At 35.2% G+C, this 18,307-nt stretch overlaps 1 protein-coding gene across 1 annotated transcript in view; it reads left to right on the top strand.

Moving 5' to 3' along the window:
• ADGRB3 (adhesion G protein-coupled receptor B3) overlaps positions 1–18,307 on the top strand; it is a 445,728-nt gene that overhangs the window by 205,422 nt on the left and 221,999 nt on the right. The window contains exon 10 of the mRNA XM_083856501.1: positions 14,140–14,334. Coding sequence (XP_083712627.1) covers positions 14,140–14,334 — 195 coding nt within the window. The remainder of the gene's footprint in view (positions 1–14,139; positions 14,335–18,307) is intronic.

Below are 18,307 nucleotides of genomic sequence, written 5' to 3'. Positions count from 1 at the left end.
ATTTACTGGAAGAGCAACTTGTTGAGAGATTTTTAATTCTGTAAATTCTTTAAGTGCAGGCTAGGAAGCCAGGAATATTTCTTTTTGTTAACTTTACCTTTGAATGTAACAATAGGAAATGATTATAGGGTAAATCTATTCCAGTGTCTTGGAAAAGGTAAAGTGACTTTAAATGAAGAAATGCTATGTGGGTTTTTTTCAAAGAGCCTAACAAAAGGTTTCTTTGCATAGCATAGGCATTACAGAATTATGTACTGCCTAAACATGTTTACATGGATAGATGTAATACATTATGTATATTGCTTTATAAATATGTTACCACGGTATATGTTAGGTATATTAGTTACTCTCTGTCCCTTAGCTGAAGCATTCAGCCAGGTTAATACTATAGTGGGAAATGAGCCTTTGAAGATTCTCATGGACAATGGGTTTTCCCTGCATGATATATTCTACTGACATTCTTATTACTCTGCATCCTTTTCCAAAGGCCACTACTCCATTTATCATTCAGCAGAGGCACACTAATACAGCTCTGTGCTTCATAACTTCCCAGCTTCTCAACCAAGTGCAACACTTCTGTAACATGTTTAAAATTCTTTGGTAGCTTGAAAAGCACTAGCCTGGCTTCCATTCCTCAAATCTGGATTCCTACTTAGAGGAGATTTTGATTAATTCCTTTGAGCTGCATTTCTGTTTCATTAGACCCAATTTATTTGAGGCCCAGGATTCAGTTTCAGTATAGGCCAAAGCAAGAATTATTTTAAAAATAGGACAGAATAGATTGTCAAAGGAATTTTCCCCACTACACAGAAGCTTCTGTTTTACGCCTGCATGCTCATCTCTTCCTTTAGTGTTCATGCTCAAAAACACATTAAGTTGGCTGTAATACTTTTGCATGTAATAATTTTGGTATTCTATTCTGTTGCAAAAACTTCATTTGTTATGTCTATGCTAGTTAGAAACTCAAGTATGCAAAATGTTGTTTCATGTTATTCAGTGGTTTGACTTACTTACTGGCTTTGGTAGGCACTGGTAATTTTTCAAGAGCTGCAGGTCTGACTTGTTGAACAAAAGAAGACATTTCTAACCCAGAGCAGCTTTATCTTTTCTTTCTATATTTCCTTTTTGGAAATACTAATTATGAGTAAATTACACTGTGAAATATTCTTTCTGCCAAAGAACATTTTAAAATAGGTAATGCTTCTTTAAAACTACGCAAGCACCTAAACATATCTTTTTGCTGCACAAAATTTAAAGTCTAGCTCATGTGCATACGAATTAAAGAAGAAAAATGGACTTTTACACTTGGGAGCTGTTCACAAAGAAAATTGGTCTGTCTTACATCTTTCTGCTTCTCCAAGTGAACAACGCAGCATATTTAAAGAATCGGAGAAAATAGAGGTAAAGACCTATAAGGTCATCGCCCTGCAAATGTGGGCTTTTCCCCCCCACGATACATATGTCAGTTCCATAAATCCCTGAAAATAGGGCTTTATAAGGAAGCTGCTGACAGACGGTGTTGCTATAATAAATATGTGCACTTATGAAAGCATTTATGAGCTGTCTCAGTGCGCTTAACTTACCAATAAAGTTATTTAACCAACTCAGACCAGGAATAGAGGGGGGTTATCACTCTGTATATTCTCAAAAAATCTGAGCTGAATCCCCTTCATTTATTATCTGAAATATATAAAAGAAAATTAGATGCACAGTCTTAAAAAAAAAAAAAAAAAAAAAAGGCCTGAAGTATATAAAGCAGGTGATATACATAAATAAAATATTTAATACATTAAAGCATAGAATACAGACAAGTCCCTGTGTTTTTGCCCTCCAAACAAGCTGCATATGATCTAGAACCGGAAATCACATGGTAGAATTCACATGATGCTGTACCTGAGAAAATACTATCTAAAGAAAAGTGTTCAGTATGATGAGAGCCAGAGATTTCCTTGGCCATAGACCCTGCTAACCTGGCTAGAGAGGTGCTGAACTGGAAGCTTATAGTTATACTAGTAAATAAACTTCAGCTTAAAAGCCATCCTTGTAGTCATCTGCACTGTTCAGCTATGTATGTGCTAGCATGCCCCCTGACCATTTCAGACCATACCAGTGAGCACTCTCCCAAACAATGCCTACCATCCTTTAGAGGATAGCATAGCAGAGAGGCCATTGTCAGCAGGCAATAAAAGCATGATTTTCTGGGACAGAGGAGGGATAGAGAGTTTAATGTGAGGAAACCACAGTTCTTTGCTGTATATAGTGTAGAATTTTACCACATAACAACAGGTGATTGACCCCTGAAGACTGTTTCTTTACTGTATGTAACTACTGTAGATTCACTGCCTCATGCACAAAGCTTCCTGTATTTTTACAGTTTTCTCTATTACTCACCTGGAATTGACATGGGACAATTTTCAAGCCTTAATAAGCAGTGTTACAGAAGCTGAAAGCCAGCTAGTGCTATGTGTTCTTCAGCATGACTCAAGATTTGTACTAAGACTAACATGGTAGCTCTGTAAATCATCCTAGAATGGCACCATATTTTAACCTTAAAATCCATTTGAAAGTCTGTTTGTAAAGATGGAGAGTCATTAAACTAAAAATACACCCCTAATGCTAAAGATAATATATATACTTTGCTCATAATCCCCAGCACCATGAACAGCATGGCTTTTTTCAATTACTTACAGAATGTGCCAGACTGACTTCCTGCCTCTACTGCATGCCCTGACACTTCAGATGCCTACATCAGATGGCACCTCAGAGGAAAATGGGGTTCAGTTACACTGTCTGGACTCTTGTTGATACATATATCAATATTATGCTTAATATTCTATTGCAACAGCCTCAGAATAATTCCCAGTCTTAAATTAATATATCTCCTCAATATGTTTTTGAGATGAGTCTGTACTCCATCTTCATCTTTTCTTGATGGAGAACTGAGACCACTTAAGCAGGAAATTTATATCAAGCCTTCTGAATTAGTGCCTAGCCACTCTTCCTTCTTAATGTTCCTGCATCTCCATGGGACAACTCAGAAAATACCTGGCATAGTAAAAATATAACAACCACAAGGCCTCTAAAGAGACTATGTACTTGAACATGATGAAATAATAGAGGGGGATGGTTTGACTTGTGGAGATCTACACTCTGTTTATGTCTTTCAAGGGCATGATGTCCTACACGATGGGCATTTGAGGAAAAGCAGTTAAGAGAATTATGAATGTCAGCTGTGCTACAAATGTACAGCCTGTACTTTTCTTAGTTTATTTTACCTCATGCACTATGGAGTACAGGTTCCTTTTAAAGCTAGGGATGATAAGTAGATCTCTTTCAATAACAGAACAATTACTCATGAACAATTTACCCTACATTTGATACAAATCAATCATCAAATGAATTCAACAAATACTGTTTGACCAGCTTATACAACTGGTTGACTAATAAGAAAATTTATTCACTGAACGTATTAAGGGACAAAAATGCCCAAATCCACGAAATAAACCTTTAGGAAATTATTTGCTTAGCTCTAATAATAATGTTTAAAGAATCTAATTAGGGTTATTCTTCCTAAAGCACTATAACTGGAAAATTCAGAGTGATAAATAGGTGCACTTTGTTTCCTGGAATCATAACCTAAAGCATCAAGCAATGATTTGATGAGCAGAAAATGGAACATCACAGATCATATACCAGATTTCGGTCTGGTTTTCTCGCATTGTCCTAATGTGTTTGCAGGGTCTGCAGCTTTGCATTAAGAAAATGTTCTTAGTCAAGCACAGAATCTTGAGTCTCTTACCAGTCATTATAGCTGAGAATATTTTGCCAAATAATGTGCAATTTGTTAAATGTAATTTTGAGAAAAAGGAGAGTGCAACAAGAAATTCTTCCAAGTGTCTTTTTTATTGTGGATGGAGATGAAGTAAAGTCATAAGGTTAAATAAACTCTAATGGTAGAGGATATCCTTTCTTTAGTTCCTTCTGGAAAGTTCTTATTCACATACTGATCACAAGAGTTTTGTTACTAGTGAGGAATTTCCTCCCTTTCTTTAGTTTCATATTAAATCCTCAGAATTTGGGGGATTTTTCCCTTCTGTAGGATAGACATAGTTTGGGCTTTCAGACCATTTTACCAAATCAATTACTGCTATAGCAGAAGTTATGGAGCTTGCTTAAGCCTGTTCTCTCTTTCTACCCTTAGCATATAGTTTCATTTTCTGAAAACTGAACTACTTCAGTCTAACTAACATACTTTAATCTCTTTAAAGTGTATCTGTTGCTAGCTTAATGGACTGTTATATGTAGAAAGACAGATGAGATGATGGATCTAATGACCCAAACTTAGTCTGTATAATATTATGAAGAATATTCCTCATTGCTCATTATCTTCTTTTCCTCTGGAATCAGAAAATGATGTGCCTAATTATTTTATATAGAATTGTCTATTTTACCCGGTACTTGGCTAGCCTGGACCAGTGTCTTCTGAGGTGTGATTTGAGGGTTTTTTTTTTTACTTTATTTGGATAAACTGGGTAAAATCTTTCCTGAGACTTACAAATTTATTTGTACTGTGATTATGAGTGACTGCAGGACCAAGAATAGAATCAGTGATTAGGACCCCACAGGCCTGCTTCAGGATAGTATCCAAGAAAAAATAAAAAAGACTGAAATGCCTCAAATAAGAGTACGTTTGCTTTCATATGTTCTTCAAACCTATCGAATTTGGTATGGTACAAGCAGTAAGACTAAGAAGTAAGACCTCAGAATTAGGAATAATCTACTTTATCATGCCTCTAAGGAGCATAGATAAGGAATTCTTCATCTATTCCTAATACATTCTATGGAAAATAGCCACCTGAAATAGAAAAAATTACAGCAAAATAAACAAAACAAAACAAACTGAAACAAGAAACCATTCACCTCATCCCCAATTGTCCAAAATCTAAAATCCAGAAAGAAAAGATGAATGGGGGCTAATAAAAAAAAAAATAAAATAAAATGAGAATAGTTAGGTGTGGAAGAGCAATGAGATTTCACATTTTATGAGCTTTTTAGGAACTGAATATTGAAGCTTTTCTGACCATTTTTAATGAGAACCATTATTACATAAAACCTTACCACAGAGAATTAGAAATCGATTTTGTGAAAATTGAGGAAATACTTGAATACATAGGTTATTTATATTTTCTACTCTGTTATGCATTCATACTAAGCAATAGGATTTATTGAATTTAAAAAAATGTAAGGGATTGGTTTAGAAAAGTATTAGTAATGTATTACTGTCTTACCACACACTGAAATAGCCCTTTTGCATAAAGTGAGTTTTCCTCTACATTTTTTTTGGACACTCTAGTTCGGAAGAGATTTGAACTACACTCATAAATAATTATGAAGACTAAAGCTTGTTCTCAAGAAACTTTTTTCCTGAAAGACATCTCCAATAGTATCAGAAAATCTCTACTAGTAGAGCATTTTGTAAATCTGTGTAGCATGGTTTTCTAGCCTGGGCGATAAAATTCTATATTTAGTTGCTCTCATAAAAATAAGGCAGTAATTTAATAGAATTATACAGTGGTTTGGGTTGAAAAGGATCTTGAAAAACTTCTAGTTACATTCCCCCTGCCATAGGCAGGGCATATTTCAGAAGATCAGGTACTTCAACACCCCATCCAGCCTGGCCTTGAATACTTCTAGGGACAGGGAACACACAACTTCTCCAGCAACTTGTTCTGGTGCCACACCACACTCACAGTAAAGAATTTCTCCCTAATATCTGATCTAAATCTACCCTCTTTCAGTTTGAAGCTGTTCCCCTTTGTCCTGTCACTATATGGTCTTGTAAAAAGATACTGGAAGGCTACTATAAGATCTTCGTAGAGCCTTCTCCCAGCTGAATAATCCCAACTCTCTCAGCCATTCCTCATAGTAGTGGTGGTCCATCTCTCTCATCATCTCCATAATCCTTCTCTCGACTCACTCCAACAGGTCTGTGCCCTACTTATGTTGGGGGTCCCAGAACACAGTGCCACTTTTTGTGATATAACACCTAATATAATATGCATCCATGCAAAATGGTCTGCTTTTTTATCGGAAAATTGGAAAACTAAATATCTCTTAACTCTTGAGAGTTAGGAAGGAAAAATCTATATATGAATTATCACAGTGATGTCAAAATATTAGCATGTACAAAGGAGCATGGGAACTTATGCAGGTGAATCTTTACATACCAAACTAATAATATAGCCATAAAAATGCATTTCTGGTGCTTCTGCTCATACTATAATTTTGTTTCAACTTTTTCCACAGCAGCGTTATTCACAATTTTGCAAGTGCTTGGCTAAAATATAATTTGATAAAAAAAGGCTTTGAGGTGAATAATGATTTGCTCAGCTGCAGCTCATTAGAGATTATTTTGTTTTTCCAAATTATATTACAAGGGCAGCGTATCAGCCTGTCCATGTACTCCTCACTGAAATGACTGCTGTACTCTGGGGAATCAAAGGCTTCCTCCTAAAAAATTTACTGCTCCTTTTTTTTTTTTTTTGCTAGTTTAGTGCTTCATTTCTTTTTATATAGCTGCAGAGCAAAGCAGCCAGGCTTAGTTTTTATAGATTTGAATGCAGAGGCCTCAAAAACAACATTTTTGTTCTTCCTCAGCTTATACTTTTGTTGATACATGCCAGCTATTTCTCTTCACCTTCACAGCTTTTGATAGGCAGGTGCTTTCCTTTCCTTGATTCCCTTGTAAGGCCACTTCCATTATCTTGTCCGGAGGATGATAAACTTTTCTCTCATCAGAGAGCAACTGATCAAGAAATTGTGAGTTTTCTTCTGCCTCACTAATATTTTCCCATTCTACACAGGAGAAGATTAAAACTTCAGGGAAAAAAAGCTAATGATTTTGCTATCACTGTTGACTTGATGGTGAGGGCATTCTACAACTACCTGAAAGGAGGTCTCTTCTCCCAGATAAAAAGTGACAGGATAAGAGGAAATTACCTCAAGTTGCACCAGGGAAGCTTTAGATATTAGGAAAAGTTCTTCCTGGAAAAGATTGTCAAGCCTCAAACCCTGGAGGTATTTAAAAGACATATAGGTGTGGCACTTGGGGACATGGTTTAATGGTGGATTTGGCAGTGCTGAGATAACAGTTGGATTCAATGATATTAAAGGTCCTTTCCAACCTAAATAATTCTAAATAATACATAATTCGATGATTCTGTGAACTTGCCAACATATACATGCACCTCAATCTTGGAGATGCTATACAGTAGGAGAAGACAATTGTCTGCTTTTCTGCACAAGCACATCACAACTTTATTCAACCCAAAGAGTTCCTTTTCTTCCTTTCTGCTTTTAAAGATCTGTTTTTTAATAGACAAACAATTGTACTTGCTAAATTCAAAGAAAAGTCCCCACTATCATTTTGAGGTCCATAATAATTTTTTCCATGTCTGGAACACACACATTTATGAAAGATTAATGTGTGTGTTTAATGAAATCTGTTCCTGTGTTTTCTTCTGCTGCTGTGACTTCTATGGTAGCGAGCAGCAGAGTGTTCCCTGATCACACTGATATTCCCAACCAACCAACCAACCAACCAACCAACCAACCAACCAACCAACCAACTCTGCAGCCACAGATGAACTTCACTAGGGTATGGCCAGAGATAAAACAATAGAAAGCTGTTTAAAAGCTTAATAAAGAAAGATTTCATCTAATTTTCCCTTAAAGTCTATGAGAACTGTAGAAAGCTTCACTCCAACTGAATGTGGAACTCACTGCAAAATGACTGCAAGGATTTGGCTTGGCAGCAGGAGACAAAGAAGTGGTCACAGCATCTTACAATCATTCCCATTCTTCTTGTCCACTACTTCATTTGTTGCATTCCCCCACCATGGTTTATTAAGTATGTGAGGGTCAAAGGATTTTTCTCTTGCCTATTACTTTATGCAGCACACCCATGCAGAAATTAGGGCTCCCAAATAATGCTAATTTCCTTGAAAAAAACTTCCTCATTTGTCCTGCAAATAAAAGTGAGTGTCATGGAAATGACTACTAACAAGCAAAATGAAAGAAGTATAGAAATTGGTTAAAATCAAATAAGCATTTCAAATGAAGCATTTATCAGAGCTTTATGGTTTAGAGACATATACTTACAAGGATGACCATGTAGCATAAAAAATGAAAGACAACTCATTTTTAGTACATCCCTTTGTGACCTGTACCCTTAGCCATTCAGTCAGTATGGAGAACCAGGAGACTTTACCCCAAGCAATGTTATGTCTGTCATAAAATTAAAACAACCCTCTCAGAGTCGTCATTCTCTTTTTCCTCGCAACTCTTGCTCTTGTCAGGTTGCATTATACACAGATAACACAAATCTTGAAGACGTGCCCTCTGGTTAAAAACAGAAACAACAATAACAACAACAAGATCTCTCACAACATGCCAACCTGAGCAGGATTTAATCACAGATAATTGGAACATTTAACAGCAGTACTTAATAAAATAATAATACAAGCCCTGATCAACAAACACAAAAATAAGAAAAAAAAAATAATCTGTTCAATGATTATTCATTCCTAATCCTGAGACTCATTTGTTATTCTACTGAGAGCAGTCTTATCTATTCAGAATATCCATTTAAATGTTTTGTTGGATCCATGCACAAATCAAAATACTGAAAATTTATAATTAGTTTCTCTCTGATCACATATGGAAGAGCACGTGCAATTTTGTCTGTGCAGATATTAATTTTGGCCAAGATTAATGTCTAAAACAGTAAAGGATTCTGTGTAATTAATCCACCTTCTTTTCTCTAAAGTCAAATCCATATTTTAAGGAACATTTTGCTTAAAAATATTTGGAAGTATATGACAGTGGAATGACTGTTTCGATATAATGAAGTAATCCTATTTTTTTTAATATATATACATTTTGAAGAAGTTCCTTAAAGCATTGGGTTGTAGTGGTTTCAGCTGAGTGAACAGAGGCACAGACTGAAGCACAGTTTCTGCAAAAACTTAGTTCAGAAGATTGCACACCATGATTATATAAATGCAGAAAGGCTGAAGTTCAGTTTTAGGGCACTCCTTAGACATTGACTTTTCTGGTTGGGGTAAATTAATTAGGGTTTCAGAACATTTGCAAGGATGTGTTACAGAATTACGGAACTGAGAGGAAATTAATGAGATCATCTGGCCCAAACTTGTGTCCAATCAGAATCAGCTATACTGGTGTTATTCTAGCTTTTTATTTTTCTTGGCTGTTATTAAGGCCTCCAGTATGGATGTCTGCATAGTCTGTTCAGGTAAACTACATATTGTTTCCTTTACAGTTGTAAAGTTTTCCTTAATTTATATCCTTAATCCTTGACACAATGTATACAAATTACTTTCTCCGTTTTCTGCTGTACACAAAGGGAATGAATATATGATTACCTTCTTCTGTGCACAAAATTTTTATTTACTAGTGTGTTATCGTGATTGAAATTGAGACTACTAACTAGTTTCACTGATGACAAAGTGGAAAATTACTTTGTATTGCTTGAGCCACATCCATCATAAAATACTGAATATATAGAAAATATCTCTAGAATGACATTAGGTTATAAATATTTGAATGCATACCTGAAGATGTATTAACCTTACTCTGTTTGTTTTAAAAGATGGATGAAATGATATTCTCAAAACTGAAACGGTCTGAAAATAGACAAATAAATTGCAAATAATTTAATATATTGAGGAAAAATAAAGTTCTGTGCCCAAACAGTTAAAGGACTGTCTATTGAATATCAGAAAAAAAAACCAGCCTGTAATGAAGATTTTGTCAAATATGAACAACGTTCTTACAATGACATCACATTACCGGTGTGGTGTGAATATTCTTACAATTTCTACATCTAAAGAGCACTACATTTTGCAAAATATTAGTCTTGAGTTCTGAAGTTGAAAAGCAAATCGGTTTGCAGATTATGAGCAATTTCAGGATGTATTTTTTATTTCAAATGATCTTTTCTCACTTCTGTGTAAGGCTTACTAATTTGGGTTCTTATAGTTCCCCCTACAATAAAATGCATTAATGAAATCATTAGTAATACCTGGCCATGAATCCAGCATCATCTTAAAAAATAATGAAAAATGGTTGATGGTGTAGTTATTCTTCAAAATAATAATTCTTTTCAGTCTTTTATAGGTTTCTTGAGGATTCATTGTTTTCTGTCCTTTTAAACCATATCTAGCTGTAAGTTTGCCATAATTACTCTGCAGTAATAGATTGTACTCCAATGCCGACGGCCTGGGAGATCTGACTTTGTAAAGAGACATTTTTACTATATCGTACTTTCTGATAAATGGGGGGACAAAGGCACTTGGACCCTGAGTCAAAGTCCAGTTAAACATTTCAGTAATTTTTCAAATATGCAGCCATACAGTGCAGGCAGATAGGGGCTGGGCTGACAACTGAAGTGTCAGTTTAACAGCTGCTTCATTTCACTATCTCTCGGTTCATAAACTTTATTTTTAATGAGCCTGCCTGTAAGACCACTAAAAAATGACCTTCACACAGGGAACTACAAGGACCTAAAGTGATGACCGAAATAGCTTTCTTGGGCAGTGCATAATATCACAGTGGCTGTAGCACAGAAAATAGGCAGTATGGTGAGAAAGATGTTATACTAACTACTGATAAGAATATTTTGTATTTTCATGCAGAAAGATTATTGTGATAGCTGTGCAATAGTTCACTACCTTCAACATATACTAATATGAACATCTTCAGTGGCTTTAACAGTATTGTGCCAGTTTACATCAACTGAGTGAATGGCCTGTGATTTTAAAGTTGTGTTTTCCTCTTGTAAGCTGTCTTACAACAAGAAAATACATTATATAATAAACAGATAATAAAAAGGCCGTTAATTTTCTCATGCACATTGCTTGCTAGTCTTAGAAAAAAAATACCTTAATTAACTCTAATTTTCAGCACTTTTCTTAGTTAAACACACTGTAACCTTCTGTTTTCCTGTGCTGTTTCTAAGGATATGCTGCTAGTCTAATTTAAAGCAGTGTGGGACTGGAGAGGTAGCTAAGGACTGGGGAAAGGAACTTCCATGCTGGAGCTTGGGAGGATGAAAAGAAAGGTGCTCTTGGAGCTGTGTGTGAGTGGTGTGTATGAGGGAGAAAGATCCTTGGGCTGGGAAATTGAGCTTTCTGGGTATGTCATCTAATAAAAAATAGTTCCAAACTGAGCTGTAGTTTTTAAGAGCCAGTAAATTCTGAAATACTTTGAACCACCTGCGTCACAACCCTGGCTACTTTTGAAGCAGGTGTAAAAACTGTAATAACTTAGTCCTGTGACATTGTGGGTACTTGCTAGACTTTTTCCATCACTGTGTCCAAAGAGCAACCAAAATGTCTTCCTGGAAGCACTAAAGGCCCTACTACATTTCCCACTTATGTTGTTTGAGATCTGCAAAAAACCCCAGAGTTTTACTTGTTTGAAAGTATAAAAACCAGTCAAAAGTAGGATCATTTCAATTTATTATTTGCAGTCCAAAAGCATCTGAGGCCAAGACTTCTGTGGGCTTTGTCCCAGAGCTCTATATGTCCCAAAACCATCAACAACTTGGCCCCTGCCATCTTTAAAATGTGTATTTAAAGTCTTGTAGGAGCATGGAAAAACAAATGGGAGGTGAACATACAGATGAAGCAAAAGGAAGCAAAATAATGCATTACAAAATAACTCGCTGAACAGCTCAACAGCCTTCCCTACCAGTGTTTATACAGGCATAACAGCACAGCAGAGTTTTTATGAGGACTCATTAATTGCTGTTATTACTGATATTAAAAGAATATCTTTTTTCTCTCTTAAACCCTGCCTTCAAGTTGTGTGATGCCTTTGGCACAGTACATCCTGAGGCACACATTAGATTTGGGAGTTCAGCTATATGCACAGTCTTTAATGTTGTATGTCTTGTAGACTTGACTAAAGGTACACTCAGTATTGTTAATCCTCAAAATCTGGAAACATGTTCTGGTGTAAGGAACAAATGAGTTACGGCAAAAGTTCTGCTCTTAGTGTTACTCTGCTGGCTGATGCTCTTTTCACTTGCTAGTGAGACACAGTGTGTGACCAGATGAGACAAATGGCAACATTTCACAAGAAAATTTTCTCAACATGTTCGTGTTTGCTTTTACTTGTTCCCAAGAAAGTAGTTCATAATGTTATGTGTACAATATCAGATTCCTGAATTTACTGAAATTAGTTTCCTTCTGTTCTCACACCTTTTTTCTTCACTATTATTTCATACACAATTATGTCCAAAAGCTCCTTGTAAAAGGAACAGAAACTGCACAAAATTATTTCTGCAAGCAAGAGTCTTTCCTGGTTATATATTGCAGTATTTTGAAGACCAAGGGAGGTATTTCTTCTGAAATATTTGTTAAAAAAATGTAACCAACCAAACAAAACAATTAATGGTCTTAGTTCTCACTGATTTTTTCCTAAATATTAATAACACTATTATGCTTGTAACTCTGTACTCATGGTATAGAATAGATTCACTCCCTGTCCATGATGCAGCAGGCAGGTTTTCTCCCAATTCTTAAGTATATCTAGGGCTTTGTCAAGGCACTTGTGGTCAGTAACAATCCCCAGCTGCTCTAAAAGATGATTTAAGGCTATGAAGGAACCCTGAAGCAGCCACTTTGCCCAGCCCCAACTGTGTTATATATATCTAGTTTATCTGATTACCAGTTGAGAATGTAACCAAAATATGAACCAACAGCATAAAAAACCCCCCCACACTTCTTAGAATTAGTATGTCAGAGCATGATTTAATTTTTTTAAATTGCATTCATGGGAGTTATTTTGAATCCTTTTAAATACTTCCATTATATAGTGTATCTTTATATATTCTTTTATATAATGAAGGCATGCGTATTGGCACAAAGTGGGGAGATCTGTAAGTGCCAAAAAGTATCTTTACACTCTTCCTTCCATATCACCACACTATTATTACAGGATCACCAAGGTTGGAAGAGACTTTCAGTATCATCTAGTTCAACTCTATGTTACATTATTTTTTCCCTCTATATGTCAGTAATAAGGCAAGTTAAAAAGGAATTGAAGATACATTTTTAAAGACCATAACAATATTTTTGTTGCTAGTTGCATAGTATTTTCAGCCCTCTTGCTTAGAGTCAGGTCTGTCTTGGGTAATTCTCTTCTATCTAAAAACCTTCAAACTCAGGATATTTTATACTTCTATGATATTTTAGTTTTCAATTCAGAAGAACTTGTGCTTTTATGCATAAATTATTATGTATATTTAAAAATAGGTTGTTTAGCCCATGTGCTCTTTCTTTTAGCCTTGTCTGGCCTTGTCCTAGCTTTGTGATACTCAGTGCATCTTCCTGGGATGCTGAGTTAGCTTTGAGAAATAACCAGATCCACAACTTCAGGTTCTTATCAGGACAGTACTTTCAGTGTATTTGTTTTGGATCACCAGCCATGAACACTGGGCTGGGAGAGCTACTGCTAAAGTATGGTCTTTTGGCAGATACACAGGAGCTATTCATAATTTAATTTACATTTCTTGGAAAAAGCAAACAGGATTGTTCCAAGTTAACACCTTTGTGCTAGTGCTAGAGAAGAGAGCACCACAACCAGCTTCCAACTGAACCACCTGTCTTGCATTGACTAGCCAAACTGGGCTGGAAGAGGTGAAAGATCTACTCTCCTACAGTAAATTAGATTATAACTAGTACTGCCTTAGCATTTATTCCTTTCAGAGGTTTTAGTTGTTAAATGAGGGGCAGCTGTGGTTGTAGAGATGTTCCTCTAAAGAAAGGCAGTTCCTTGCCATTGTAACAACAAATTAAAGCTGCAGTCCAGCCCATCGAGTTCCAAGGAGCAAATTTGTGAAACACAAGAAATTCAGAAGCTTTCAGTATAAAATCAATGATGCTCTGATAAAAATAATGTTTCTATCACCATAGACTACTATTTTCTCTTATCTTTAACAGGACTTTTTTTTCAACTAGTTTCAACATTTAATATTTTGGCTGTGTTTAGAATTTATCATACATTTTTCTCAGTAAAGTAGGTTCTGATAATAGTGTTTTTCTTTTGGTATAGATTAAAGAGCACCTTGCCAAGGGTCAGAGGATGTTGGCTGGTGATGGCATGTCCCAAGTAACGAAGACACTATTGGATCTAACACAGAGGAAAAATTTTTATGCTGGAGACCTTCTTATTTCTGTGGAAATTCTCAGAAATGTTACAGACACATTTAAAAGAGCAAGTTATATCCCGGCGTCTGATGGGGTGCAGGTAAGAGAAACACTGTGGAGGTAATGTTTCAATTGATGGAATTTATGTCTATATATTGTTGCATACTGCATGGCAACTGTTTTGCCCACTGAGGAAACGAAAGCACAAAAGGACATGATAGACATAAGCATTCTTCACTTCAAAATGAAGATCCAAGTGTAAAATAGGAAGAAGACTCAGCTACACTTAATAAGACAAATATTCAAACCAATGCAGCGGGTGAAAGTTGTAAAATATTTTCTTTGTACCATTCCAGTATCTTTGTCTTTCAGGGTTTGGTCTGATTGAGATGAGGTTTGGCACTAAGCATTTCGCTAGTGTTCTTTGTTCCAGTTCCTTTCAGTTTGAAACTAGTTTATTTCAGTTTAAAATCTATTCACAATGTTATGTAATTCTGGCATTGCTTCTTCATTTCAGATAAATAAAGCTCATTAAAAGTGCACAGAAGTGATGGATAGTGCATTTGATTTAAATTTTCTATCTCACATATTAGGTTAACTCTTCGTGTGCAAGAGGACAAATAAAATGCTGTCAGAGCTAAAACCACTGTAATTATTTCTACATAATGGGCTGCACAACTCATTGCATAGTGTTGATTGAAATATTACTCAGGACTCCTAGATAAAGATATTGGTTTCATCTTATATCTGAAAATTTTAGACACTTTTCAAGGACTTCAGATTACTGGAAAAAATACTAAGAAGTCAGATGTGTATAATATTTATGAAAAAGCTTAATGATCACTCATAAACTACTAATGAAGTTATTAATGCATGTCTTGTATACGTGTTTGTGTAAAGGTAAGCATAAATTGTAAATGCACCTTGGAATAGATGCATGCAGGTGAAGTGAGATATCTTGGAAAAGACATTTTTTCCCAGTTAAGTTTCAAGACTTGCTATTGTATTTTAACTTTTCTAGTTTTTCTATGCACAAAGCACAATTAACTTCCACAGTAAAACCAACATTTCTTATGTTGGCCTCTAGCCAGCTGAAAATATTTTTTTTAAACAGTGCTTTTCACAAAGTGTGTTTGCTGAACAATCCTTCCTTTTTTATTGAATGAGAGTCAGTATCTATTTGGTAATAGTTTTACTGTTAAGCAGGATGGTATTCACTGAAAATTTTTCATGCAATCAACAGTCTGATAGCCCAGTGTGACTTCTTCATGGTTCACAGGCACTATGAAGTCTTTGTTAGAACCAGTCTTGAGAAACTGCTTGGTACATGCGAATTTGCAGTTTACATACATCAGAGAGAATTTTACTCTTTTCCCAGTGATGATAGCGCCAAAAGTTTTGCTTACTTCTGCAATGTAAAGCTGTTTCCAAAATTCTAACACTATTCTGGCAGAACTGGACAATGTTGTTAAATATTGTTTAAAGAATTTAAATTATTAATTTCTAAATTAGGAAAATTTAAAAATAAAAAAATTGGTAAGCCATATTCTGAAGGATTTCTCAAACCAAAGAAAAATAATTGCATTTCTGTATTTGCATGCTTAAATGCAAAGAGTTCTTTAATCCCAGTTGAAAATAAAGCACAAACTCCAAGTTAGAAAAAACAAGTACCCCCCCAAAAAAAAAAAAAAACCAAACAAAAAAAAAATCAAACTAAGGTTAAAAAAAAAAAAAAGTGTATATTTTTCAGCAAAGTAAGTGAAATCAGAATACATCATGTGTTTGGCCCAGGGGATATATTGAACAAGATTTCTTTTACTGACTTCCTGGCTCAGTAACAAAAGTTTAAAATTTACTGCCAATTTCTGAGAAAAATGGATTTTTCCATATGTAAGCATATGTCATATTCTACCATACTCTGGAGTATTGGGTGCTTTTTTAATTTATTTTCATTAGGAGATACTTTCATATTTCCTAGCGCATCATCAAAGTAAGTGACAAAAAGGTAAAAATTAAAATTGCATTAAAATTCTCCTTTATTTAGAAGCTCTGTGTGATGTTCTATTTACATTCTATTTTTAACTATATGAAGATTAGAATTTATTAGTTGATAGATTTCAGTTTTAAAGAAATTATCAAAAAAGCATGAGTAAGGTTTAAAATCCCTAAAAGCCATAATTTATCATTTTGCATGATCTCAGAAAAGTAGGTTATGATGAATTATGAGCAATAGTATTTTTTAAGATCTATACAAAAACAACACTTGAATTATTACTGAAAAAGAAAAAGTATATGTATATGAGTATATTTGTTTCTTATACATTCCACCCTTCTAGACAGTCCTTCATATGCCTACAATATCTGGTTTATATCCAGTATTAATATTCATGAATAGTGCAAAATTTGTGATTCAGAGACTCCATAACAAAATTAATGAACAGAAAAGTGAAATCAAATTTGAAATTTTCCAGCTAATTATCCAAAATGAAGGTGCTGCTGCCTGATGTGCTGCATTGAAAATGCCACTTGTTTAGGCAGACCATACCAAGAGCAAAATAAAGTTTTTAAGGTATGCATATTTAGTGCCAAGTTATTTATTATATGACTCCTTTAACTTTTGTATCTTTTAACCTTTTTTGCTACAATATGTATGTTTACTTGCACATACAATGTCAGGAACAAAAATAACCATTTATGATGCAGTTAAACAAGGTGTCCTTCATCAGTGACTGAAAATATCAGTACAGTAGCAGCAATAATTGAAAGACAAGAGTCATTCAATTCTTGTGCAAGAAAGGTTTTTCATTTAATATGGAAATTCTTTAAAATACCTTCTGTAGGTACACTGAAGCTATGAGATGGACACAGTACGTATGTAAGAATGATTCTATCAGGAAGAAAATACAAATTTTAAATAAGCAAAATGAAAGCTACATTTTGGAATAATATCCAGAACTGGTCTAAAAGTGCTTGAACTTCCTTCTAATGATAGGATGGCTGGAAAGTAACTACATTTCAGGACAGAATGGCAAAGCAAGTTGTACAGTCCCATGATGCAGCAACTAACAGGAAAAAAAGGTTTCTACCCCAAAGAAGTTAGAGCAATATAATCCCTTTCATATTAGCCACAGGGACCATTGCTGTGAGTCAGGGTTTTAGCAGGATTGTCCAATCCTTTTTCCATCCACTTTCCCCCTCCCACACACACGTTCACTATGCTGAAGTCCAAAAGTAGAGGTGACTTAAGGCTATCCATTAATTCCTCCTAGGGAGGAATTCTTCTCTGCTGTATAAAAGGATTTATGACAGCTTTATGCCTGCAGAGAGGGTCAAGGAATTTGGACTGGAACAGAGAACTGCAGCCATTGTATTACAGAAGAAAAAATTGTAAGGAAGGAAATTAAATTAGGAAAATGTAGTTGTCCATTTGTAGCTCTAACTGGCATGATCATCAAAAAAGCCTGGGCAAAAATAACGGACTTCAAAATTTGGTACTGGCTGTCCCAATATTTTCCATAGTGACCAGTTCAGTAATATATAAATGAGCCCAGCTATGATAGAAAACAGCTTGATTCTGCAGGGAGATTCAGTGTTTACTGCAGCAATACCCTGAGATCACATCCATTATGCTTCTAAAATTTAGCCTTCACACCTGTCAATCATTTTACTAAAGGACAATGCTGTTTCTTTCATAATTAATGCAGTAAACAAGAGAGTAGTCAAAGTAGGACAAAAGCTTTTTAACCCTTCTTTACCTGTCACATTTTTGAAATGCATTTCATATCTTTTAATTATTGAAGCAGCAAAACTATTTGTTCATCTCTGTTTAATTCACAAAGCACTGCATGGCTTTGAAAAATCACATTGACTGAAAGACCTGCACATATCTCACCCTCCAGTGCTACCATAAATATGGCACCAAACAGGGCTAGAAATAGAGAAAAAAAAGATCTCAAGAAGCAATATATTCCTGTTACTAAGTTCATAACCCTAATTTATACTTTATTGGCAAATGCAAAAATATGTATTAGGTAAGTTATTGCTCATCTTTTGTTTTTGCTTGAGTCTAGCAT

The sequence above is a fragment of the Zosterops lateralis genome (genome assembly GCF_965231275.1).
Source record: "Zosterops lateralis genome assembly, chromosome: 3".
Taxonomy (NCBI): domain Eukaryota; kingdom Metazoa; phylum Chordata; class Aves; order Passeriformes; family Zosteropidae; genus Zosterops; species Zosterops lateralis.
Note: the sequence above shows the minus strand (reverse complement) of the source record. Positions and strands in the feature narration are given on the sequence as shown.